We start from the raw sequence: 27034 nt of genomic DNA on the forward strand, positions 1-27034 counted from the left end.
TAAAATTCCCCCCTAATGCTTAGAGTTGCCAGTGAAGGGGGAATAGGGAGACCCCCCTCACATTAATCCCTTCACAATCATCATTTTTCCTATTCTCAGAATTGGGAAGTTTTCAAATTATCTTTTTCATTGATCTGACACAAATACATATTTTATTTTGGGTTGGTTTAGTTTTTATCTGATTTTGGCTTATTATTTTTTCAATCTTGCTTTATTATTGGATATTTTTTATTATTTTTTATTATAGATATTTTGGAGAAGGCATTTTGCAAGGGCATACAGTGCTAGAACAAGAGATTTAACCTGCCCGAGGGGAGGCTGAGCTGAGCTCTTAGGCAGAAGCTCTTCCCTGTGAGGGTGCTGAGGCGCTGGCACAGGGTGCCCAGAGAAGCTGTGGCTGCCCCATCCCTGGCAGTGCTCAAGGCCAGGTTGGACACAGGGGCTCGGAGCAAGCTGCTCCGGTGGGAGGGGTCTCTGCCCGTGGCAGGGGTTGGAGCTGGGTGAGCTTTAGGGTCCCTTCTAACCCAAACCAGGCTGGGATTTTATTTTCATTTATTTTATTTTATTTTATTTTATTTTATTTTATTTTATTTTATTTTATTTTATTTTATTTTATTTTATTATTTTATTTTATGTTGTCATTTTATGTGATTTTATTTTATGTCATTTTATTTCATTTATGTAATTTTATTTTATTTATTATTTTTCCCTTGCTACAACCCCTTCCCCAGATCTCTGCCTGGCCCCGAGTCCCGGGGCTCAATGGGGCTCTGTGTGTGTCTTGCGGACACCACATCTCCCTCCGCACCCTCAGCATCCCTTGCCCTTGAGCGGGGCCGGGGCTGGCCGGGAGCCCGTTACCGGCCCCGACCTCATTCCTAAACACGCATAAAAAGGGCAAGAAGGCGGAGAGTCGGGAGGGAGGGAAGGGAGGGAGGAGGGAGGGGAGGAGGGGGTTAAGCGGCGGCACCGGCAGCGCCGCAGGCCGGCGGATGGAGCCGAGTCGCAGCGGGGCTGGATGGAGCCGTTAAGTAACGGCGCCCGGGAGCGGCGGCAGCCGGGCCGGGCCCCTCCGCACCTTCCGCCGCCGGTATGAGAGGGGCCCGGCGGGGGCCGAGCCGCAGACAGCGACCGGCGGCCCCCCCGGTCCCAGCCCCTCTGCGCTCGGGGGCGGCCGGTGCATGGAGCGGCGGCGGCCGGTGCGGGTAAGGAGGAGGCGGTGTGAGGATAACGGGGGGTACCGGGGGCTCCGCCGCGAACTTGGGCTGCGGGAGGTGGGACCGGGGGGTAACGAGGGGGAAAACAGGGAGGAAAAGGTGAAAAGCGCAACACATGGAGGGGGGAACCGGCCCCGGTGGGGGGGGGGGCGCGGTGGTTAAGGGCGGGGGGGGGGCTTTCCGGTGCGCCCGGGGTTAAGGATGCTGTGCGGGAGTTGTTCATGGATCTCGCCTTGGCAGAGATTGTTCGGTGCTGTGCGGGTTTCGGAGGGGTTTTGCTTCGGAGGGGAGCGGGAGATGGGCAGGCAGGGAGAGAGCTCTGCTCTTCCCACTCCTCCTCCTGCCGGGACTTAGTGCAGGAGCAGCTCGGCAAGGGAAGTAGGGAGAGGGGGTCATCCTTCCGAAACCACCTCCACGGTTTGCTTCCTTTCGGTATCCACGCTGAGAACTTCTTGGAATATTTTAATCTGAAGTTAAAATAAACGTGTGGAGGGAAAGCAGAGGCAGTTGGGGAACTGTGTGAAGGTTACCTTGAGCTCAGCCTTTGAAACCCTTTCTTCCACGAGGCAGGATTAAATAAAGTTTCCCAGCGATCTGGAGCTGGGAATCACAATCCGACAGCAAGGACCAAGCCTGGCCCTTATCCCCCGGCACATTCCCTCCCTGTGAGTGCTGTAACCTTCCAGGGACTTGTCCTGAGTTATCCCTTATAAGGGGCTGCCCCTGCTCTGGGCTTGGGAAATGCTCATCTCGGAAGTGCTAGCCTTACGTCCGGCACCGTTAAGCACAAGGGGTTCCCTGCACTGGGGTTCATCAGCAGTTATCACTTAGTGTATGTGCCACTCATACACAGGCTGCTGGGAGCAACGTGCAGCCAGGGGGGATTCCCTATGGGGTCTTGCTCAGCTTTGGATGGTTTTCCCAAGCCCCATGGCCCAGGAGGTGAGTCCAGCCTGTGGCAGCCGGGCTGCAAGCACTTGGGTCCAGCACGGCTCACTCCTGCCCTGACCTGCCCCTGTGTTTTGGGTCCCTGATCTATGCTGGAGCCAAACCTCTGCCCATCACTGTGTCCTCCCGCAGCCCCATGCAGGGCTGGGTCCCCAGGGACACCCCTTGGCAGCCCTCAAGGCTCCCATGTTTTCCAGGGCTGAGGCAGGATCCCCTTCTCCCAGCTTTGCCCCATGGGGAGTGCAGCTTTCCCGGGGTTTAGCATCTCAATCCTGGCTGGCTGGCAGATCGCAGGAAAAAGCCTTGCTTCTTTTAACCTCTCATTCCCCTTGGACTGTCAAGTCCTCAATTGCTCCAGGGCATGCAGGAGCTGGCTCTGCTCTGGGATAAACCTCTGTGCTTGGGTACCTCCACTGCAATGTGCTGATCTTCTCTGGAGCCAGGAATTCAGCCTGGGACAGGGGACAAGTGTGGGCCATGAGCGCTGTTCAGTGCTGCTCAGCGAGGAGTCAGACATCCCCAAGCTGCAGGGTCCATCCCTGCTGGGATGGGGATGTCCAGGGCCTGGGGGAGAAGCAAGGGCTTGTTCTTGTTAGCAGGGTCCTAGGCAATGTGGGGGACCCAGAGGAATACACTAGAGACCAGGCTGGATTCAGGGTAACCCTGACCCTTCCTGGAGCCTGCGGTATTCCTGGGAAAGGCAGATCTCTTCCCAAACCAGGCCTCCATCTCCCTCATGCAGCAGGCTGCTGCTCCGTGTGCAGGAGAAGAAAGAAATCCGCCCCCCCAGGAAAGGAGGCTGTAAATCAAGGGCTGCAAGAACTAATCTTCCTCACTGTATTAATTCAAACAGGCTGCAGAAGGCATTGTCTGCTGCTGCAAAAGCTGGTTTCCTAATTGCCCCGGCGTTCTGTGTAATCCCAGATTACCAGGGGCCGAGCAAAGTCTCCATGGCTGAGACCTGCAGGAGCTGATGTGGGCTCCAGAAGCACATTTGGGAAGCCGGTGGGGGGGATTCATCATGGACTGAATGTGCTGGACCCTCCTTTAGGGCCCATGGAAGATGTTTCAGTGGGGCTGAGCCACCCCCATGGTTGCTGTGGACCCCCCGTCAAGGTCCTTATGGGATTTATGCTGCTCTATGTACAGTGAGCGCATACAGCACGTACATAGGTGCTGCTGGTGGGGTGCATTTATGTTTCACCTCCCTTTGGCACGTGGCGGCTGAGTCTCATCACCTCCGCCTCCCCTGCATCCAGCTTTGCTGAGCCAGCACCTGGCCAGGATCCAGCTGCGTTTCCCTAGGGAAAATCCCTGCCTGCCTCCCGCCCTCCTTCTCCTCCCTGCCCAGCTCCGAGCAGCCTGGTATCCCCTCCGGTGCGTGTCTCAGCTCGCTAAGTCTTATTGAAAACCATAACTGGATTTTGCAGACTGGGCATAAAATACCTAGGACATAATACGTATTAAAACTCATTAGGTTAAGCCCATTTACAGATACACAGCGTCCTCTGAATGAAGTTAAATCACCTTTTTCACAGGGCTTAAGTGTCGAAAGGTGCCACGGCAAGGATGGGGAGAAGGCAGAGAGGGAGCGCAGTCCTGGAAGCATCCCTGGGAGCATCCGTTAGTGTCACTGAGACCTCCCTGGGGTGACTTCTCCCAAATACAGCTGTATGTCACCACTGACACATCCAAATGGAGCTCCTGCTCTGCCCTCATAAGGAAAAACGTGGATATCATGGGGAAATAGGGGTTTTTCAGCACTGAGATTGGGGATGGGGCTGATGCCGGCCGCAGGGATGCTGGGGGCTGGCATGGATGTGTTGGGTGAGGATTGTGCTGGTCATTTGTTTCTATTGGTGAAAATAGTGTGGCATCCTGCCTGGTTCCCAGCGCCCACGCTCTGCATCTCGGAATGCCGTTAGCAATGGGAGCAAACGAGGGAGCTCCCTGCTCCTTCCACCAGCACAGTGCGGCCCTGCCAAAGGAAACCCAGGTACTGGCAGATGGGATAATGCTGGTGGAGAGTCAGATAAGACACGTGCTTGGGGTGGTGGCAGGTAAATCACTCATAATGATGATGGTGGTGATGATGATGATGCTGTGACATAGGGTGCATTTGAGCAGCTGGGATGGGAGCACTGGGTACACCGACTGCAGCATCTCTGCTGTGCCAGCTCCTTTAAATCATCCCACCCATTCCACGCTATCCCCTGCCTGCCTAAATCTCCAACTACACAGCTATTTCCTTCCCTGCCTTTAGCATTGTGCTCTGTAAATGATTCATGGCTTAAAACATTATGTTTTTCATGAGCCGCTTTCACACTTGCAAGGGGAATTCATCCTACAGGAGCCTGGAATGGGCTTTGATGTAATTGCATGTGGAGGAGCAGAGCATGAAGCAAAAAAGCCTCCTTTTTGGCTCTACTTGGGCCATTGTAAAGCAAAATACATGGGGAAGCGAGCAGGGAGCCAGCAGAGCCCTGCAGGCTTCTGTGTGCTGCAGAGGTGGGATTACCTGGAAATCAGTGGCCTGGAGGCAATGCAGTTCTTTGCTTCCAAGGGCTGGATGATCCTGCTGCACCCTAGCTGGGATTTGTTTTGGGAACCCCCTCATCTGCCTTGTAGCAAATCCCCACCCCTGTGCCTATAGGTGGCTGGGGGGATCAGCATCCCTTGGTTGGGTATCAGCATCACCTGGGTGAGGACCAGTGTCTCTTGAGCAGCTATCAGCATCCCTTGGGAGGGGCTCTGGGGCATTTATGGGAACCTGCAACCTCAGGTAGTTCAACAGCAAATGCCATATTAAAAAATGGGGTTAAAGTTGCTTAAATCAGCTTGGTGAAATGAAATCGCCCTCATGGGACACGGTGCAGGCCCTGGGCTTTGCTGCAGGGCAGTGGCTGGTCATTGAAATAACCTGGGGCAGGATCCAGCGCTTTGCCGGAGTTATAAATAACCCAGCACCAGAACAGGGCCGGTGCACACCCTCGGATGGGTTCTCATCCTCCAGAGAGGCTGTGCAATTAGCATGGCCCTGTTTCTGTGGCTATAGAGGCCTGTTAAAAGATGCTAATGAATTAATCGTAGGCAGACTGGTCCCTCTGGACTAAAGGATCTGTGATACCTCATGAGCTCAGAGCCTTGTGCCTAAACTGGGCTTCAGGTTGTGCCTTCCCCTCGCCCTGGGCGAGTGCTGAGACTGTCGATAAATCTTCTCCAGAATATTTAAAAATCTCTTTTTTTTGCCCATAAATGTGAAATCCAGGCACTTAATTCCAGCCTAAACCCTTCCATCGATCCCCAGCAAGGAGGAAGATTTACAAACCCTGCAACACGCTTGGAAATCCTGCACAAAAACCCATCAGCAGATGGGCAGGTCCTGCTCTAGGTTTACAAATCAGGCCGATAAATGCCAAATAAGAGCTTTTTTCCTTTGCATATCTTGGTGGTTTGGCCTATGGAAGGGATTTAAAAGCTCCTCAGGGGGGGCCTGGGCAGGGATGGAGCAGCCCCTGCTTGCTGCAGCGCCCAAAAGCTGCTGAGTCAGCTGGTTTTGAGCACACCCCAACCTTTCCTGCGCACCCCTCTCAGCACAGGGTGTGCTCAAACACGTTTCTCAGCAAAGTGAAGTCGGGGAGTGGCTGAATAAATCAGCTTTGCTTCCTTTGAAAGGCAGACGACTGCTCAGCATGCAGGGCTCGCCCTGGTCCATGCGTGCTGGGTGCTCGAGGGGAGACGCATCAGATGGTCCAGACATTCCCTGCTGTGATGGAAACCTCGATTCGCGGTGTCCCAGTTTAGCTCAGCTTCGTTCCCAGCACTATTTAAACTCAGCCTGATGCAGCTCATTTGCTGCTTCGGTTTTAAGGAGTGAGAAAGGATGAAAATCCATTTGCATGGGGCTGAAGAAGATGATGGCAGCTTTAGGTGGGAGCTCAAATTGCCCAGCTTCTGCTCAGGCAGCAGTGCCAAGCTCCTGCTGCAGTAGGATGGAAGCTGAAGGGTCAAGATATGCCAGCACCAAGGCTGCCCAGTGTCCCTGGGTGTTCATACTGGTGTCACCGGTTGGTGCAGGAGCTGCTTTGTGATGGCAGCACCCTGCAGTACCAAGGGCAGGATGGAGGGATATGGGGCTTTCTGTGGTCCCTGCACCAAAGTGGGTGGCTTTGGGTGACGGCAGGTCTAAGGAGCACGCAATACACTGAATATTGAATGTCATGCACTGGGTCCTGTACACTGCTGCATTTCCAGGCCACCCAAAGGTGCTCAGCAGGGTATAGGACCATTCTCCCCCCATGCCGGGGCTGCCATGTGGGACCTAGGTTAGTGCCAGCACGATGGAGCAGGGGCCCCTGAGCACATCACCCTGTTGCCGTCATTAGACTCCATCCCATCCCTCTGTATTTTAAAGCCCTATTCTTTCGCTGTCCCTCTGATAAGGAATGCTAATGATGTGATGAAATCGGATAGTTCGGTCGCCTTCTCCTTCTAATGGAACTCTTGTGTTCGTTAATTTGCTGTTTTTAATGGGCTGATTGTTCTCCTGTGCTGGGGGAGCCACGTGAGCCCTTCAGTGTGTTTTGCCGTGGTCGGATGTGAGGTGGTGCTTGAAGGCAGCTGAACCTTGGTGCTCCGTAATTGCAGAGCAATTTGGAGACAAGACCCAGATGTATAATTTATCTGTGCTCCGTTCAGCCTGGTCACAAGCAGTCACAGAGATGCTCGTGGAGGCCCCTTGGGACCTCTGCCCACCTCCCCATGCACTGGGGAGGGAGAAAAACCTCACGTTAATGAGGATTTCTGTGGCCTGCAGGGCCAGTAATTGCAGAGCCCTGATGAGCTCAGTGCTGCTGCCCCTGCAGAGGCAGGTTGGGTGCAGAGGGATGCTCAGCATCCCGCTATTGGGATGTTTCGGCTCTTGGCAGGAGCGTGGCTATGGAGGTAGATGAGGATCAGCCCTCCCTATTCCCCAGTCCCAGCCGGACCTGCTGCCTGCCTGTAATGGTGTGAAGTGCCTGGGAAGGTCCCATGCTTGGGTCTGCCGTGCTTTGGCTCTGGATGCCAAAGGGTTCCAGGGGAGCAGGGAGGGATGCATGGAGCAGAGCCCCACTGCCAGCCTGGAGCGGCTGGGCAAGTGGGTAGTAACCAGGTGAGGGCTGGGGAATAAACCCCCTCCATGCCCTGGCTGTCCCAGCAAAAGGCAGTGGATGTGGCTCCTGCCTGCAGTGGTTTTCCTACAGCAGCCTTTGTACACGGCCTCCCGCAGCAGCCCATGAAAGCCCGGTCTTACCATGCTGCCCACTGCACCGTGATTTAATGTCACCATTATTAATCACTGCTCTGGCTGATTAATGTCACCATTAGTGTGTCACTACTGTCTCCTGCTGTGCCGCAGGCATGGGGAGCTGCGGGAGGCAGAGCCTCATCAGAGCAGGGAGCAGGATGGGGTGAGGATGGGCACCAACAGCATCTGCCCTGCTGCTCCTTCCACCCCAGAGCTGCTGCACCAAGGGGGGATGGATCCGTCCTGAGGGATGGGGCTGGTGGGGTGCACGGAGCAGCGTTGTGGGGTGCTGCTGCCATTCCCCATTCCTGGATGGCCAACAGCAGAGTGAGCCCCCCTCCCAATTAGCCTCCCAATATCCCAAGCCTCTGCCTATCTGGGAAGTGTTGGTGCCGGCTCTATTTGCTGTTTGGAAGCCATAGCCAGCGAGGGAGCTGCAAGCAGATCGCATTATCTCCTCCAGACAATTAGCAGAAGCATTAATGGAATATATGCAAATGTGCAGTAATTGACCTGCGACTCCGCAGTTCATGATGGAGAAGGATGAGCTCCAGATGGCTTAATGATAGTAATTTAAGCCCCTTCTTTATATGCTGCGCTTCCTTGCCATAGTGTGGCAGGACCAAGCGCAGGCAGGGGGGAGGGTGGTTGACAGCAGGGATGCTGGGGACCAAGGACAGCCCTGGGGATACCCCATTTACATCCCAAAGCACTCTATATCCATCGCCCATATAAAGTCCCAGGAGGGGTAGGTCGAAGCACAGAACAGGATGGGAAGCTCTAAGTTCCCACGGAGCATCCCATTCCCCACTGGCTGCTGGCCAGGGAGCACGGGAGAGCAGCCAAACACTAACAGCTCCATGGGATCATGGGGCTGGGGGATGTTCACCCATAGCAGAGGGGGCTGGACCGGCACCCATAGGGGTGCCTGCAGATGCAAGAGCCTGAACAGCAGTGGGTCTCCTTGCTCGGGTGCTGCTCTGAGCTCACTCAGGCTGAGGGGGTATTTGGGGGAGCGCAAGGGGTTGTTACCCCACAGTGATGTGCTCCATGCAGCCTGTCTTCAGCTCCACAGGAGTTCACCTGGCGGAGCCAGAGGTGCCTGGATACCCGCTCCGGGAGCTCCGATTGAAATATTTATGTATAATTCATGCCATATGTTCCACCAATATTTTTTATTTAATCAACTGAAGACAGATGGCAGGAACATGGAGGCCATTAAACGAATGGCACTTTGTCTTCCCATTTATTTTCCTCTCCTTTCCTAAAATAAGATGAGTCCGTGACAGACAGCACATCCCAGGCACGGGGCTGGCCCTGTCCCCACCGATGTGCCAGAGTGGCGTCTCCCACTGTGAAGCCAACCCCACCAAGTAACCTGGGGTGGTGTTGTCCTCCATAGCTGGAGGGTTTGGAGGAGAAGAATCCACCTGAGGGAGAAGATCCTGGTCCATGGGAGCGCCATGCTGGGGATGGCAGGGGGACAGTGTGCATCTATGGGGGCTCCAGCCCTATTCTCATCACAGAATCCCAGCCCGGTTTGGGTTGGAAGGGACCTTAAAGCTCATCCAGCTCATCCAGGGACCCCTTCCCCTGGAGCAGCTTGCTCCAAGCCCCTGTGTCCTTGAGCACTGCCAGGGATGGGGCAGCCACAGCTTCTCTGGGCACCCTGTGCCAGCGCCTCAGCACCCTCCCAGGGAAGAGCTTCTGCCTAAGAGCTCATCTCAGCCTCCCCTCCGCCAGGTTAAAGCCGTTCCCCTTGGCCTGTCCCTACAGGCTCTTCCTCACCCCATGGAGGGACGGGCACTGCGATCCTGCGGCGCTTTCCTAAGTGTGCCTTTCCCTTTGCCTTGCAGGTGGAGGTTTCTTGCCCTGGGAGTGAGATGAATGGGGCTTCCTCAGACAAAGGGTCCCAGTCAGCGTCTCGGGCCCTGAGACGTGTCCAGGGACTTTCCATTCTTCGTGTGAAAGGGCGCCGGTGCCGTTTCCATTAGGGAGATGCTCGCGGGAGCCGGTGCTGCCGAGCGGAACGGCGAGCGAGCGAGGAGCTGCGGCAGCTGATCGGCTTTCAAACCACCTTCAAACCCTCCATTCCCTTAACATGATCCCTCCATGAGACACTGCCCGGGGGCACAGCCGGGGGGCTTTGCCCGGAGGAGAATAAACCTAGGACGAGGCTGAAGAACCCCCGCTGTGTGCTGCAAGAGGGGACTGGAAATCCACCCTCACTGCCTTCCCCAGCCCGTGTAGGGCTGGGCAATAACTCACCCTGCAACCAGCGCTTTCGGGGCAACCAAGGAGCCAACTCCAACCCAAGGGGGGTCAAACCCCTCCTTTGGAGCATCCCTGTGGCCAGAGAGCAGCTCCCCGCGGGAGGGATGAAGACGCAATGGCCAAGCTCCTGGTAAAACTCCAGCGGTACTTTCGGCGGAAGCCCGTGCGGTTCTTCACGCTCCTGGCTCTCTATTTGGCAGCCGGGAGCTTGGTTTTCCTGCATTCAGGCTTTGCCGGGGAGTCCACGGTGACAGGGAACCAGCGCGGCACCGGGACCGGTGAGGGGCCGGGGCTGCACTACCTGGGGGTGATGCAGCTCAGTCGCGGCTTCAAGGCGGCGGTGACGGTGCCAGAGCGGGGACAGAGGCACGGACCCTGGTTCAAAAGCACCTCCAAGGAGCCCGTGGAGAGGAGCAAAGGTGGAGACTACGGCAGCGCCCGGAGCCGCGCGATCAGGAGCAGGAGCGGCCGCGAGAAGGAGGAGGACAGAGGTAAGGGCTGGGGATGCACTGGGGGGGGCTCACAGAGTCATAGAACCATGGAATGGTTTGGGTTGAAGGGACCTTAAGGCTCATCCAGTTCCAACCCGTTCCAACACCTTCCGCTGGAGCAGGCTCCATCCAACCTGATCCCTCTTGGCCTCTCCCAGGGAAAGCCTCATGCACCGGGGCCGTGGTCTCCAGTTGGTTTTGTTCTGCCCCCCTAGGAATGAATTTCTGAGCAGGTACCCCCCATAAATGTGTGTTTCTTTACTTATGCGCTATATCCACGTGCTACTCGAGCACTGAGATTTTCTTCCTGCATCCCATGGGCTGCCCTGCACATCCCCTGGGGCGCAGTGCCCTGCTTTGGAGACCACTGGTCCAGAGGATGTGCCCAGCAAGATCTTTTTCTCTCTCCTTCCCCTCTTTCCTCCTTTCCCAGATGCCAATAATCCCCCTTTGGTTTTCTTTCCCACTTGTGTTCCTGCTCATGGCAGGAGGGTTGGAACTGGATGATCTTAAGGTTCTTTCCAACCCTATTCTATGATTCTATGATCAAGCTCTGAGGTGCGCCTTGCTGGGACAGGCACTTTTGGGGGTGCCAGTAGGGAAGACCCTGTCTTCATTCCATCCTTTGGCAGTGCCATAGGCCAGACTGAGGTTGAATTCAGTTGGCCTCAGTGACCGCTAACCCCAGGTCTGGGGCCTCTTTGCCTTGTGGGGTGATCAGGCAGGGACTGGCTGCGATTGCCTTCTGGGCAGTGATGTGCAGGCAAGGCTGGGCTTTGGCTTTTCAAGCCAGGAGATCCCTGCCTTGATCCCGGGTGCGCTGCTGAGCAGGGCTGTTATTAATGAGCAAGGATGAGCGAACGTGGGAGTTCTCATTGATTTTTAAGATGACATTTATTTATCCTGAAGGCAGCAGAATTCGGGTGGCTCGGAGCTGCCCATCAGGGCTTCTGCATCCCAGTGGGTATTCAGCCCATCGCCTCCCTCACTGGTACCCACAAGCACCCAGTGCCAGCAAAACCTCACCCAAACACACCCTGCATCCCCTCTGTGCTGGCTCAGGAAGGAATTGGGAGCAGGAGCTGCTGGAAGGGTGTCGGGATGCTGCCAGGCTCTTCATTGCCTGTCTCTACTCATTCCCTTCTCCTGAGCCCAAGGGGGGGTGAAGTCTCTGGTGGGAGGATGCTATCTCCTGGGGAACCCTGGTGTCCATTGCTCTGGAGCTTCCCCATGGGGCTTGGCACAGGCAATTCCCTGTGCATCCCAGGCTGGGAGCTGCAGTTCCCTGGACCCTTGATGGAGCAGGGGGTGTATGGCTCAGGGAGAAGGAGGAACCCCCAATCCTGTGTCAAATTGGGGGTTCCGTGGGGGTCACCGTGCTGAGCCAGGCTTGGTCCCAGGGCACGGGGGGGCTTATCCTCAACCACCAGCCCCATGGCAGGTCAGTGCTCATGTTCCCCCCAGGCAAGATGAGTGGTCCAGGCTTGGAAGCAGGAAAAAGACTTGTGATGCTTAAGGGACTTTCTCATGCTAAAACGAGATGAAAGAGGGTTTCCCGCTGTGCCCCCATGCAGAAGGGTCCCTGGGAGCGTTTCTGAGGCTGCTTTGCTCCATTAATACAAATTGATGTTTAGTGACTCCTCACCAGCTGGTTCATGAGCCTGAGCTGTCAGTCACCATAAGAGCCCCAAGCAGTGCTCCTGTCCCCAGCCATATGTGACGTGTCCACCACGATTAACCACCAGCACCACCGCCTCTGTATGCCCAGCCACAGTGCGAGCTGCAAGGGATGGGGAAGGGATGCTGGGCTCGGGCGTCGCTGGCTCATAGTTTGCCTGGGAACATCATCCTGTCCCTGCTGAATCCTGCTGGGAAGGCTCAGTGTGGGCAGCAGGTGATGGGAGCCAGCGCAGACCTGGCAGCTGCAGGGGATGCGGTGCCACCGTGTGAGCATCTCAGCTCCCAGGCAGATGGTGCGGAGGAATTCCCTAAGGAATTCCCCTGAGCTCCATGCACCCGGCGTGCCCATGGGGCTGGCAGAGCCTCAGGGATGGGTGCTGAGCCCTGCTCCCCTCTGAAGTGCCCCCTGCTTCCCTGGGCAGTCGTGCAGGAACAGGCAGGTTTTAATGATGGTGGTAATTAAACAGGGGCTGGATTAACAAGGCGGCTGTGGAGGCTTTGCCACGTGAAGTCATTCCACAGGGAATACTGCTTCTAAAGTCAGCTCTGGTTTAGTGTGTGCGGCTCTGGCTTCACAGGCTGATGTGCCTCCTTCCTCCTCCTCCTCCTCCTCTTGTCTGCACTGGTGGAGCCCCAGGCTCAGGCTAAGGCACAGTTAAGGGCAGCCCTATCTGCCAGGGAATGGCTTCAGCTCCTCCACATCCCCACGCAAAGGTGCATCTCCTGCCTCAGATCAGGGGTCGTTTTGGGTGGTGAACCCTGGGGAGCAAGCACCAGCCCCTGGCAATGCCCAGCATCGCTTCCTCTCTGCCGCATCCATCACTGGTCCTTTACTGGATGTCTCCTCTCACTGCTCAGCACCCTGCTGCACGCTGTGCCTAACCCAACCCAGCGTCTCCCCCTCCTCACTCCTCCTTCACTTCTGCCCTCCTATCTCCCTCATTATTCCAGTTGCCTTCCCAATAAGTTGCAGCACGCATATGTCAAGAGCAGTGGGCCGAAGGTAATGCACATCAGTCACCAGCCCCGTGCAAATGACTGGGGTGATCCCGCAGCGGTTGGACCTGTCAGGGCCGAGATGAGCTGACCTGCACAAACCTGCTCAGCGCGGCGGAAATGCCACGTTGTGCGGAGAGGAATTGAGAGCAATGAGCTGTGACTCCGTGGTGCTTAAAGCTCCTCTCAAGCCTCCCCCTCCGCCTGCCCCCGGGCTGGCTTGGGGGTGGCGGTTTGCAGTGCTGGTGGTGGGGAGCACGTGTGGGGCACACCATCGATGGGGTGTACACATGGAGTTGGTTCAGGGACCCCCCCCAGATGCAAAATGCAAGCAGGAGGTGAGAGGTTTTACCCCACGGTGTGGTTTGGTATTGAAGGGGCACATGGGGAGATGCTCTGCTGTTATGATTTGGTGTGTGATGGAGATAGAAGGAGAGACACGGGGTAGTCTCCGTGCTTGCCTAGAGCCATCGCCTCACTCTTGAGCAGAGCAGGGCCCTCAGCTCTGCTCCTACCCTAACTGTATTTCTCCATTCTGTGTTGCTGGCAGGGCAGAGCGGAGGGGATGGGTTATTTTACCATGTAACTTATCTCTTTTTGGAGCCACTTTGCTCAGTTCTGAAGCTGGTGGGAAGGAAGATGGACAGAGAGGAGAAGCACTGGTGCAGATCCACAGCATCCTTTCTATCCACAGTGGGTGTTTCTGGCCTTTAGAGGGGCCTGTTGTACCCAGAGCTCGTGTTTCTAAAGCAAACCAAGCTGTGCATCCCTATTAGGGAGGAATCAAAAGAGGAGGGTGGGGATTAGGGAGCTCATCCCTGCCTGGCTCTTACCGCCCTCTCCTCTCCTCTGTCCCCAGCAAGATACATCGGCTGCTACGTGGACAACACTCGCCGGCGAACGCTGCGCGGCATGTCCTTCTTCGACTACAAGAAGATGACAGTCTTCCGTTGCCAGGACAACTGTGCCGAGCGGTAGGACAGGCACCACGTCTCCATCCATCCCCACACATATGGGCAGGGCACTGTCAGGGCTCCGGTCTGGTGCTGGGGCATCCTTGAGCACTTCCATCCACCAAAGCGATGGCCCCCACCGAAACAACCTCCCCTGCTGGCACAGGGAGTCCATGAGCACTCAGGGAGACACACGGATTCCTTGCTGCAGGAGCTTTCTCCTTTCCCCAGTGTTAGATGCAGGATGTGCGCTTACCACGGTCTGTGCCAGCAGAATAGGATAGGACAGAACAGAATAGGATGGGATTAGAATAGGATTGGATTAGAATAAAATGGGATAGAATAGAAAAGAATATTTCCAGTAGGAATGGACCTGAAATGATAATCTAATCCAACAAAGCATCCTTGGGATTCAATGCTGTTTCCAGATCAAAGTGTGAGCCTGCTGCAGCAGGGATGCTCCTGCAAAACCCCATGGCTCCAGGGGGTTGCCTGGGGATGTGCTGAGCACCCCTCATCTCCCTCTTCCCAGGGGATACCTCTACGCAGGGCTGGAATTCGGTGCCGAGTGCTACTGCGGGCACAAGATCCAGGCATCCAACACCAGCGAGTCCGAGTGCAACATGGAATGCAAGGGGGAGAGGAGCAACACGTGCGGTGGGGTCAATCGCCTCTCCATCTATCGCCTGGAGCTGGCCCAGGAGTCCGCCCGGAGATGTAAGTTGGAGCCATGGATGCAGCTCCCTGCTCAGCCCTGGAATCTGTGCTGTGTGAGCCAGGTCGTGGCTTGAGAGAGGTGGTTTGAAGGTGGTTTTCGGGGCGTTTGGGGGGCCTTTGGATGAAGACCACTTCCCTGATGGACCATCATTGTGTTCAGTGGGTGCTGCCGGCAGAGCTGGCTGCGGGATGAAGGATGCGCAGGAGCGCCGGAGAGAGCTGAGGGTGCTCCCCATTGGTAGCACTCATTTGGCTCCCAATTAGGCAGCGTTATAATTACCCACATTTGCTGCTTTTCTTCCCTCATTCCCAAGCAATGGGAAGGAGTTCAGAGCTCCCACCACCAGGCACGCAGTGAAGTAGTAGAGCAGAGGGGCTGAGGGTGCCTGGGTAAATGCAGTGATGGGTGAGGATTCAGGATGGGAACCCTCAGGGCATCAGTGCAGCGTGGATGAAGCCAGGCCCAGCCCTGCTTTGCCTGTTGGCTCTATCCCTCCTGCAGCTTGGGATCACCGAGGTGATAAAAATAGGGAGGAATGAATAAACCCGACTTTGCTGCTGGGGCTTTCTCTCTGGTTTTGCACTGTAAGCAGCCAGGCGAGCTTGTTAGCAAGTGTTGAGTCACAGCCAGAGGGTGATGAGAGCTGGAGGAAAGCAGCGCTGTGCTGATGGAGAGGATGTGCAGGATGATTGAGAGGATGGGGATGGGGACACTGGGGCGCACAGGGTGGCAGCAGCATCACTTCTGTGGTGCAGCCTCGTGGCTGGACCAGCATCACTCTCAGTGATGCTGTGGTCCTTCTCCCTTGCAGATGGCAGTGCGATATTTCGGGGGTGCTTCCGCCAGCCAGACAACGTCTCCATCGCCCTGCCCGTCAGCCAGCTCATGCTGAACATGTCAGTGGACAAGTGCGTGGACTTCTGCACTGAGAAGGTACCAGGGGTGCAGGTCAAAAGCTTAATCATCTAAATTGTCATCCAAAAGGGCCACACTGGGTGAATTTTAATCTGATTTAGTGCCATAATTATGTGTATGCAGATTACAGACGATCAGATTGGTTGTCTGTGTCCTTGCCATGGGGAGGGACTGGACTGAAGGTCCCTGCAAGGGCAGCACCCACTGCCTGCCCTGCCTGCTCCCCGTGGCTCTGCCCCTCAGCAGGCAGGAGCATCATGGGGTCCTGCTCTGGTCCAGGGATGCTGCAGTGCACTTTGCTCCTGCAGTGCGATGCCATAAGCAGGGAGGGGAAAGGCTGCCAGTGGTCATTGCTGGAGTGTTTATTAATTAGAATTAGCTAAATGATCAGGTGAAGGATGTTCCTGTCCTCCCTTTGCTGCCTCTTTGATGGAATTTTTGCCTACTGATGGAATAAACCATCACAGCAGTTAAATACAAGCGGCTGCTCCATCGCTGGCTCCACTTTCCCATCACTGCTGCAAGAGCTCAGCACAGAGAGGTGTAAATAACCAGAGCCCCTCAATTAACCCGGCATTGCCGGTGGTAAATCACTTGCCAGCTGCCAAATGGGCTTGGAATCATCAGCGAGGCTTCCATGGGGCTGTCTGGCTCTTAGTAACCTCAGTGTGAGTGGGAAACTCGTAGATGACATGCCTCCACTCTGCTGGGAGCACCAGTGCCTTGGGAAAGCTGGGGCTCAGGTGCTTTTTGGGGTCTGCAATGAGCTGCTTGTGCAAGGGTGCTGCAATCATCTTGAAGGATGCTGCGGTGAGCTTAAAAGATGCAGCAACCAGTTCAAAGGATGCAGCAAACCACCCCGCGCTCTGGGGCAGCGCAGACGCAGGGCAGAGGAAGGGTGTGCTGCAGGGGATGAGGATGCTTCTGGCTGCCCTCCCTCTGCCCATCCCTGCAGGAGTACCCACTGTCAGTGCTGGCCGGGACCTTGTGCCGCTGCGGCTTCCCCACCACGCTCTTCACGCTGCACGAGCGCGAGGACGAGCAGCTCTGCGCCCAGCGATGCGCCGGGGAGGAGTTCGAGAGCTGCGGCACCTCCGAGTACCTGCTCGTGTACCAGACCCAAGTGCAAGGTGAGGTGGTGCCGGGCTCATCCGCCCTGCAGGCATCACTCCGGCGTGGGGGCTGGCACTGGTTTCCTGTCCCCTTTCCCGGGAATGCCGACAGAAAGTGAGCGTGAGCTTGCGGCATCCGTTTGGCTTTCATTAAGAATTAGCATTTATTTTAATTTCCTGGGAAATCAATCCTCCCCTGAACAAACAGCTTTAATTACTGCCTGACTCAGCTGCAGGGTACAGCACTTTGCCATCTGCCTCCGGCAGCATCCCTCCTTGCCGGTGCTCGTCCCTCCTTGTTGCTGGTGGTACCCAGCATGCCGGAGCCTGCAGCCGGTGCTGAGCCCACTGGGCCTTTGCTGGACAAAGGGGACAAGCTCCATGGAAAAACATGGGGGGAAATAAGCCGTGACCAGGCAGAAAGGCCTTGGGAAGCTGTGTAGGATGGGCTCCTATAGATAGGAATACATTGCTGTGCAGAATGGGCGCTACCCTGCAGGCAGTGGGACCAGTAGGAAGAGGGAAGCACAAAGCAAGGGGAAACCTGTTGCTGGGAGAGGAAAGGAGCAAGCGAGGACCCAAATTCAGGTGGTTTTGCTTCAGAGCAGCTCAGTCTCAACACGATCCCTGCTTTGGCATCCGAGGCCGTGCTGGAAACACTTGTGCATTCGTTGATATAAAAAGCAGGAATATTGCTTGGCAAACGCACCCGTGTTACTCACTCTTCCCTAATCATGCAGGCAGCAAGCAGCTGGTAACGGCAGAGCACCTCCTGCTCTCTTCTTTAGGACTTTTTGGGCTGTTTAAGGCTTTTTGGAGTCTTCAGGAGTGTCCCACGTGCTTTAGGCAGGGCGCCTTTCGCTATAGCTTCCGCCTGCTTGCATCCTGCCCCAGCATCTTCCCAGGAGGCAGGAGCCGTAAGGAAGGGGGATATGTCTGTGGGATAAGCACGTTGCTTATCCATGGTGTTCATCCACCCCTGACGTGCCTGTTCCCGCTGCAGACAACCGCTGCATGGACAGGAGGTTTCTCCCGACCCGTGCCAAGCAGTTGGTGGCCCTGGCCAGCTTCCCTGGCGCCGGCAACACTTGGGCACGGCACCTCATCGAGCTGGCCACCGGCTTCTACACCGGCAGCTACTACTTCGATGGGTCCCTCTACAACAAAGGTGAGGGGGATGTTGCTGCCGTGGTTGCACCGGTCCCACCTGAGCTGGGAGAAGATCCTGGTGCCATCCCTTGCGTCCATCTGGGGCTGGGTACCACTGATGCTGCTCCATGGGATGGTTTGGGCTGTGTGTGTCCTGGCTCAAAGGGGATCGGAGGGACCTGATGTCTCTTTCGCGCTGTCCATAACCTCCCTGCGATGCCCGCTAACCTTGGCAGGGGCCAATATGGGGTTTCTCCATGATGCTGGTGGTTTGTAACCCACCGTGGGGGTTGGAATTTTCTAGAAGAGGGACTGGGGTGACCCTGATCCAGGCAAATGAGGCAATTCTTGTGGTTTTTAACCCAAGAAAAGGATGATGGGACCAAGCATCAAGGATGAGTTTAAAGCCAAAAACAAAGCCCAAGGCAGGCATGAAGCTTTTCCAGGCAGAAGCCAGCTCCTCCTGATAACCCAGCATACTGCGAGGGGGAGGGAAAACACCAGTTCCCCATTTTATAGCCATTTACAATAGTTCTATTGTAGACATTGAAGCTTTCTTCTGCTTTTCCTTCCCATTTTGCAGCTCTAAGAGGAAATCCTCCTTGGCTGGGATCTGTACCTGGGGTGCCCACATAGCTGGTGGGGTCTGTACCCAGGATATCCCCAAAGCGCTGTTGGTCTAACACCATAGGCAACACATCTCTGGTTGCTGTAATACAGCCACTTCCAGCTTCTCTCCCCATTGGCTCTGCCAACACACCATTCCCAGGTAGTCTGGGAGGTTATGCTTTGCCAGGAGTACAAAGGGGATGGGAGTGATGCTGAGCTCAGCCCTGATACTCCATCTGGGGACACAGGGGATGTGGTCCCCTCTGTGTACTCCCCTATAGCATCGCCTCAGCCCTGTATGAGCATGAGGGTTTTTCCCCTTTCCCTCTATACTCCCTTTGGGAGAGGGATGCAAGTTCTACCTGAAGCCCCCACCTGCTTTTATCCAGCTGTATTTTACAACCTGGAATTCCTCCATCATTCCCTTTCCCTGTTCCCTTTCCCCATTTTTTATCCACATCAGCACTGGCCACATCTCACTCACTCTGTCCCGGCAGGGTTCAAGGGCGAGAGGGACCACTGGCGAAGCGGGAGGACGATCTGCATCAAAACCCATGAGAGTGGCCAGAAGGAGATCGAATCCTTCGACTCGGCCATCCTGCTCATCCGAAACCCTTACAAGGCGCTGATGGCCGAGTTCAACCGCAAATATGGGGGGCACATCGGCTTCGCTGCCCATGCCCACTGGAAGGGCAAAGGTAGGGCTTGGCTCCCATGGGAACCTTTTTGGGGTGTCCCTGTTATAGGATCATAGAATCCCAGACTGGTTTGGGTTGAAGGGAACTTAAAGCTTTGGGCAGCCCATTCCAGCGCCTCAGCACCCTCACAGGGAAGAGCTTCTGCCTAAGAGCTCATCTCAGTCCCCCCTCGGGCAGGTTCAAGCCATTCCCCTTGGCCTGTCCCTACAGGCCCTTGTCCAAGCCCCTCTCCAGGTTCCCTGCAGCCCCTTTAGGCACTGGAGCTGCTCTCAGGTCTCCCCTTCAGGAGCCTTCTCTTGTCCAGGCTGCCCCAGCCCAGCTCTCTCAGCCTGGCTCCAGAGCAGAGCTGCTCCAGCCCTCGCAGCATCTCCATGGCCTCCTCTGGACTCGCTCCACGTCCCACATCCTTCTTATGTTGAGGGCCTCATGTCCCTCTTGTAGCACAACCTCGGCATCGCCTGGCATGGCTGGGATGGGATGGGATGGGGAATTGGAGATGCTTGGCTGGTCAGTGCTGTGTTAGGTCACAAGAGAGGCAGCAAGGAGGTGGCAGTGCCCAGGGACACGAGTCTGACAGCATCCTGGTGCCAGCGGGGAGGGCATTGATGGGCAGGACCCAAACTGCCCCTTCTTTGAAGCAGCTCTTCAAGGCCAGCCCTTGGCTGGGCAGGTTAGAAGAGGTGAGAAGCAGAACAGGATCCATCACCAGCCCGTCCCTATGGACAAGGGGGTGTCGGAGTGTTATTTCTGTGCTCCAGCTGCTCCGGAGGCGCTACCTTTCCCGTGCACAGGCATACGATGGAGGCTTGTTAATTACAGCAATTTACAAATTGCTGTTGTGGAATTGGCTTCATTGGAAAGAGTTAAAATATTTAGCTTGATTGAACATCTGCTACCCTTAATTCCGAGTTTATTTAAGGGGAGCTTTTGCTGTTGTTGCTGTTATGTGCCTGGATTTCGTTATCGGCATGCGCTTGCAGTGCTGGAGACGACCCAGTTCCACTCTGCCCATCATCCCATCCCTTAAAGCCAGGGAAGGGACATGTCCCACTGCTTCCTCAGTGGGTTTTCTCCCATGGCAAGTCCCTGGACTGGCATTGCCCCTGTTGTGGTGCGTTACGAGCCTTTAGCTGGATTTTATCCCCATCTGCTGCATCCCAAAGCACAACTGCAGATTGCAGAGGGGGGATCCAGGATGAGCCCTCGCTGGAGCCCCAGCATCCTGGGAACCTTCCTGAGCTTCCAATCCCCCCCATGCCTGCTCCATGCCTCATACCCCTGAGGGAAGGGGTGGGCCAGGCAGAGGGGCCCCTTCCCTTCACCCTGCATGATCCAATTTGGATACACATCAAAATACATGACCGGATTCTTTCCAGAGGCTGTACAGTGTAATTAGCTGATGGGTTAATTGTCAGGTTAATTCGCCGTTGGAACAGCTTGACGGGAAGATGGAGCTTTTCCATCGCTTGAGGGTTTTATTGGGCTGGGAGGGATGCTGAGAGCTGCGGTTTGGCATCAAGAAAGTGTCAAAGGGAGACCCCCATTTCACTTCCTTTATGTGGGGCTCAGCCCATGGAGGACCCTGAGCATGGAAATGGGTGTCCCTTGGGACCATCACCCTGCCCTCCTGCCAATGTGGGAAGTGAACACTCGATGGGGACAGTTCCTTTGTGTCAGGTTTGCAATGAGTGCCGGCTGTGATGTTAAATACATCTTCCAGAGGGCAAAAAGAGATTAAAGGTGAGTAATGAAGATGGGGCACGGCGCTGCCGTCCCCATCCTGCCCTGCTCCCCGGAACCCCAATCTCCAAACCATTTCCTTCTCCCAGGAGCTAATTTGGGACGAATTTAGGGAAAAATCCTTGTCCTCTCCTCATCCTCACCCACAGCTGCTGGTGCTGGGGCAAGGTCGGGGGGGGATTTTCCTTCCCCCCATTCCCAGCCCCATGTGGAGCCCACAGGCACCGTGAAGCCCTGCTTGGTTCCATGACATTAACTTTACGCTATCCCTGGAGCGGTTCCAAAGCAAAGTTTTATGTGCTATGATTACACAAGGTGAATTGTCCTGTGTGTGTTTAATGGAACAGATACTGTGTTTAATGATTCTGCGGGGAATTAGGTACCGTCAGGCTATTAATCAGGCATCACTTGTGTGGGGAGGACAAGAGGAAGAGGCAGATACCCAGAGCTTTTACGAACCGCGAGATAGATGCGAACGGCGCTTCCATGGAGAGTTGTGGTTTATTATTGATGTTTCGTTATCCCTTTTACCACCCGACTGCTGTGGGAGGATCAATCAGGGAGGAGGATAACTGCGAGGTTTGAGCCCTGGGATGCGGGAGGCCATGGGGGACCACCCGCTGTTAACCCTGTCCTTCCAGAATGGCCGGAGTTCGTGGCGAATTACGCACCGTGGTGGGCAACCCACACCCTGGACTGGCTGCGCTATGGCAAGAAGGTGCTGGTGGTGCACTTTGAGGACCTGAAGCGGGACCTGTTCGTGCAGCTGCAGCGGATGGTGGGGCTCTTGGGCATCGCTGCCTGCGAGGACCGGCTGCTCTGCGTCGAGGGGCAGAAGGACGGCAACTTCAAGCGCTCCGGCTTGAGGAAGCTGGAGTACGACCCTTACACCCCCGAGATGAGGAAGGTGATCAGTGGCTACATCCGGACGGTGGACACGGCTCTGAAGCTCCGCAATCTCTCGGGGGTGCCGGATGATTACTATCCGAGATGATGCTGACAGCGGCGGGGGGACCCGACCCTGCGTGGCAAGGAAAGGCTCGGTCTTCCCGGCCTCTGCCTATTCCACCCAGTGGGTGGCTTCTCTTTTAATGCTCCGTTTGCTGCTATTAGCTGTCGATCAACTCCCTGCATGAGCGACGAATGGTCCCAAACCATCGCTGAGCTTGCTTGGCCAACGCCGATGTGGACCCAAGGGGATGCGGGTGCTTTCCTTGCTGCGGCATTCCGCCCCATCCTGCTCCTGCTGCAGCCCTTCTTGGCAATGCAACGGGTGATTTGTCCCTTCGGGCTGGCTGGTGGGGATGCTGCATTGCTCGGGCCATGCCTGATGCATCCTATGGCAGTGGGCATCCCCAAACTCCCCTTGCTCATTGGCCAGCCCTGGAAGGATGCAGCTCATCACTGCATGAATCCCATTGGAAGGAGAGATCAGGGGGTTGGTACCATGTGGGAGATGCTCCATGGATCTGGTCAGAGGTTATGGAAATGGGGAAGGCGGTGCTGGGGAGGTGGCTGTGTCCAACCTGCACAGTCCCGTGGCTCCATGGGCACCCTGGGGATGGGGAATCCCTGGGATGAGGCTGGTGTTCCAGACAGTGCTGCTGCTCCAGCCCCAGTGTCTAAAGGGGGGCCGTGACCCTCCACTTGTGGGGTGGCAGGCACCGCTGTGCATGTGGGTGATGCTCGAGAGGGAGACGTTGGCCCTGGACAGAAGAGCTTATGGGACCCACAAGTCCTCGTTTCAGAAGCTCACAAGCCAGAAGCAGTTTTGGGGGCTCCAAGTGGGGTCCGTGCTGCAGCTCAGCTGCCTCAAACCCTGCGCATCCTGGGGCTGAGCTTTTAGGCGTCCCTCCAGCCAAACCCCATCCCAAAACGGGTCCCTGCTGCCGAGCAGGAGAAACCAAAGGATCCCCCATGGGCATCGGGAAGATGCCGTGTGCCAGGCTGGCTTTGTGCAGTGCTGCATGTGGTCCCCAGCCATGTCCCCTCCCTGTGCCACCCTCCCAGCCCATCCCTGCCCTGGCTTTGCCCCCGTCTCCTTCCAGCCTGCAATTCCCCTTTGGATGTAGGTGCAAAAGCCATATGCTGTACGCAGCCTTTTCTAGAGTTAGGTAGTGAACAACTGGCTTTTAACTCTTGATCTTGATAGAAATCCATGCGCAGGCTGAAATCCCAGAGCCACCCCCAGTCCGTATTCCAAGAGAGAAGAAAACTCCGTGAAGAAAAAGGAGGATTTAAATAAGATATATTTTTCTAATGCACGAGTGGGGCAGTGAGGGCAGGGCCGGGGGGCTCCCATCCCCATCCCCGTCCCTTTGCATGGAGGTGGGAGAATGTGTTTGTAGGGAGCATCTGCCCTGTTTTTAACTCTTCCCTTGACAAACGGCTGGAGGTTTTCCAGGGGAGGCAGGGAGCCCCATCCCGGCAGTGGGAATCGAGCCCCGGGGCTGCCTACCTCGGTCAGAACAAATCCTCAGGTCAATCCAGCTATTAAAGGAGAGTTCCTGTTGCTATTCTGCCTTCCTGTGTGTTTGTGGGGCCAGCCCGACACCTCCCATCCATCCCAGACCCCTGCGATGCAGGAGCAGCTCCTCTCCCCCTGCCTTGCATCACACTGATGCTCTCTCCGCATGGGAAGCACTGACAGCGCAACCAAAGCAGCTCCTGCTTGGGGCTTTTATTGCCTTTATAGTGGCCTTAAAGACAGGTTTATTGGGGTGCATGGTGGGAGCGGGGAGATTTACTGCTGGCTTTGCTTCCATTGCTTCCCATCGTTCCTCAGCTCCGGAGCAAGAGCAGGCTCAGTGCTGTTAATTCCTTTTCTCTTGGCTGATCTTTTCCTATGGGGAGTTGGAGAAATCCCTGGGGTTTTTATAGCCCTGGGTTTGCAGCAATCAAAACGCATGCTGGGCGTGATTTGTTCCAATGGGCATCAGCTGAGCAAGGGGCAGTGTTCCCTTCTGCCCCTGCAGGAATTAACCCCCCAAAGCCAATTAATCTCTACTGTCTCTAATCTCTGCCAGTCACTCTGCCAGTCAATCTCTCTGGCATCTCTATATACCCCCTTCAGATGCTCAGCCTATAGCTTTGGAAGGGGAGATGTGTTGGGGGGTGCACCCAGCACAGGGACCCCCACATCTGCACAGCCCAAGGGCATCACTTCCACAAACCCCTTCAGAGCAGGGAGCAAAAGGGCCAAAGCAGCTCCCTGAGCACCAGCACCATCACCTTACCTGTCGTGTTTGTCCCCCGCACTGTGGCTTTAAGGCTCTCTGGACCTTAATGCCTTTATTTCACCACTTTATTCTGGTTTTAATTTGCAAGGACACGGAGGGATTGGAAATCGTTCCCTCCCTGTAAGTGTGTGCTGCACATCTGGCTGCGCACGCAGACACATGCACCCCACATGGGGAGGGTCCGTGTCTTTGCCTCCATCCCTGCTGATGCGGTGGCTGCTGCAAGCAGGAGCTGAAGGGTGATGGTTTATCTTCTATTTACTTATTAAATTCCAGGCTATATTTTTACCACATGGGACTGGCACGCAGTAATAGAACTGATATCCCCCACGCCGGGAGGAGAAGCCAGCCATCCTTTCTGCATCATTTTCACATGCAAAGCTCTTGACATTTAATGGCTTGCTTCTGTAATGCCGTCAGCCTGGCTCATCGGAAGCACTGCCATGTGCAGGCAGGGCAGGCAGCGCTCAGTGTTTCCATGATGGGTTTTCAAAGCAGCGAATCTTAATGCTTGTCTCAGCCCCAGTGAGCCCCGAGCATCCCTGGGTGGGAGCAGGAAGCTCACACGGCCTCAGCATGGGGCTGGGGGTGATCCTGATCCCCCTTCCCATCTTCCTGCACTCAAACCCATCTATTTTCTGTAGTGTCTCACCCCCGGGAATGTTTTCCTGCCTCCCTGGACCTGCATCGGCAGAGGCTGCATCATCCAGCATCCAGCATCCTCCCTCCTGGGCTGGATGGGTTTCCCTGCGTTGCCATAGCAACAGCATCTGCACCAAAATTCCCTTCTTTTCCCCCAATTCTATGTGGGTTTTATGCTCAGCAGGCCCTGGAGGAGATGATGCTGGAGGAGATGATGCTAAAGAGCAGCTCAGGCTGGCAAAAGGCAGTGAATGCCCCTTTGGGCTGGATTCAGGGCGTTCGGGTCAATGACCTTAGGGACGCAGATGATGCTGGGGCTCAGGTCAGAGGGATGGGGCTCCCCTTCCTCCCAAATTAACCCCCACACAACATTCATGCTGCTGTTTAAATGCGAAGGAACCAACCCACCTCAGCAGCACAATGGGAGAAGCTGCGCCAGCACTTCCGCAGAGGCTCTGTAACGGAGGGGAGATGCGAGTTATAAATCTGAGCAGCAGCAATATTCATGCCTGACAAAAGAGGCATATTTATTTATCAGCTTTACTATTTCCCATCAAATTTACCGTTGACAATCTGCCTGAATGGAATGGAGATCATTTAACCACGGCTCCAACCCGCCTGGCACCCAGGAAAGGGAAAGAGCAACGAGTTTATTCCTTTCCTTTCTAATTCCAATCCCAAATAAAGGCAGTGATTGATCGGGGAAGGGAAGCACAGCTTTATTTCAGGGCTGTGACAGCTAATTGAAACAGAGCAGTCGTTAAGAACAGTAATGTATTCCACAGAGATGGGTTTGGTGTGTTCGGGAGTCGTTTCCCAACTGCTCGTGTGAAATGAGACCCAGCCCCAAGTTTTGGGGCCCTGGAAGTGGTGGGGAATTACAGGGAGGCAGGAGTGGGGACAGGGTTCTAGGGATGGGGATGGGGGTCGTGGGATGGCACTGGGGGTCCTGGGATAAGAGTTGGAGCTCTAGATGAGGGTGTTTGGCGTTGGGGTCAGTGTCCCAGCTCCGAAACCTGCTCTTCCTTCCCCTCCATCCCTGCCCTACCCTCAAATCATGACCCCTTAACCGCAGGTCTCATGCAAGCGGCTCCGCATCCCACTCACCTCTTGAGCCTTAGATGCTAAACCCCGTTACCAATTTCCCCAGCTCCTGCCCCAAAAGGAGCTGCAGATCCCCCTTTGTTGCTGCTGTGCCGGCACGGAGCAGGGATGGTTTGTGCCACCCGGCCCTGGAACCACAGCCCCAGCTGAGCCCCTTCCTTGGATGCTATTTACAGCCTTTGCCCATCACCCTCGAGTCATTGACCTCCCACCAGCATTAATCAAGGGGATGGCATTAATTCATAGCTAAGGACATCACCCAGCTGGGTGCATCCATGCCTGCAAGGCCAGGGGGATGGAGAATGAGCGGGACACCTCCAAGGACTCATTGATAGATGTACCGGACCTTCCCGTTGCCATAGGGGCTGCAGCCGACATTCCCTCCCCTGAAGGAACAAAATAGCTGGCACCGATGAATCTTCACCGTCCCCACGAGATGCCGGGGCTGCGGCAGCGGCTCTGGCAGTATCTAGGGAATATCAAAGGAATCGGGGCAATATTGAGCTGCATTTCTTTGCTGCTCTACCAAAGGGAAAGACAAACCTGGCTGAGGAGGCCCATGTGCACTGCGAGGCTCTGCTGGAGCTGGTGATTTCTGTCCTGTTTCTGCTTTGTATCCCTGCATTTTTAATGCTCCCTGTTTGATCTGTTCTGCCTGCCTTGACGGGTGACACGGGAACAGGAATCACTGACATCCCCCGGGGGGGGGGCTCACTCAGTGCTTGGCAGGTTACAAGGTTCAGCACCTAAACTTGGGGGGGTTCTCCCTTCTCTTCCCCATCCTCATCGCTCGCACCGGGATGGGGCGAGCCAGCAGTGGGAGGGATGGAGCAGCAATGTGCTGCTCGTACCAGGGTGTTTGGATGCATATTGGGGTGGGGGTGAAGGAACTAACCCCCTCCTGCTGCCCCATTCCCCCAGGAACAGCCTCAAGTACAGAGTGGGTCGGGGGGGGTGCATGGATTGCAGGAGGTGATGGGGAGATGCAGGCAGGTCCCAAGCACAGATTCCCCCCAAAGAGCCATTTGACCTCTTTAGGGACAACTTAAAGGGGGAAACCCATAAGGAATGTCTTTAGATCTCCCATAGGAGAGGCTTAGAGCATCACACTCCCATCTCAGCCATAAAGCCTCAGCCCCACATCCCTGTGCCCCTCTCCTCCTGCCTCCCTTCCTGCAATCCCAAATTCAGCGCCAGGGATCAGGAATATACAGTAGGAAGCGAATGCTTACTGAAAAGCCCTGGGATCCTTCCTGCTCCAC

General features: G+C 55.5%; 1 protein-coding gene and 1 long non-coding RNA gene across 2 annotated transcripts; one reads left to right on the forward strand and one right to left on the reverse strand.

Annotated features, from left to right (window-relative positions):
• Window positions 1-1014: 1014 nt before the first annotated feature.
• Window positions 1015-23303, forward strand: WSCD2 (WSC domain containing 2). Its single transcript, XM_065692145.1, has 9 exons — window positions 1015-1205; window positions 9309-10217; window positions 13753-13867; window positions 14379-14563; window positions 15376-15497; window positions 16435-16609; window positions 17595-17759; window positions 18847-19047; window positions 21429-23303. The coding sequence occupies exons 2-9, from the start codon at window positions 9842-9844 to the stop codon at window positions 21779-21781; spliced, it is 1692 nt and encodes a 563-aa protein (XP_065548217.1). The 5' UTR covers window positions 1015-1205; window positions 9309-9841; the 3' UTR covers window positions 21782-23303.
• Window positions 23019-26779, reverse strand: LOC136020744 (uncharacterized). Its single transcript, XR_010615470.1, has 2 exons — window positions 25077-26779; window positions 23019-23630 (listed from the first exon to the last, which is right to left on the reverse strand). It is a non-coding gene; the product is annotated as an uncharacterized LOC136020744 (long non-coding RNA).
• Window positions 26780-27034: the final 255 nt, after the last annotated feature.

This window comes from Lathamus discolor, chromosome 12 (genome assembly GCF_037157495.1).
Source record: "Lathamus discolor isolate bLatDis1 chromosome 12, bLatDis1.hap1, whole genome shotgun sequence".
Classification (NCBI taxonomy): Eukaryota; Metazoa; Chordata; class Aves; order Psittaciformes; family Psittacidae; genus Lathamus; species Lathamus discolor.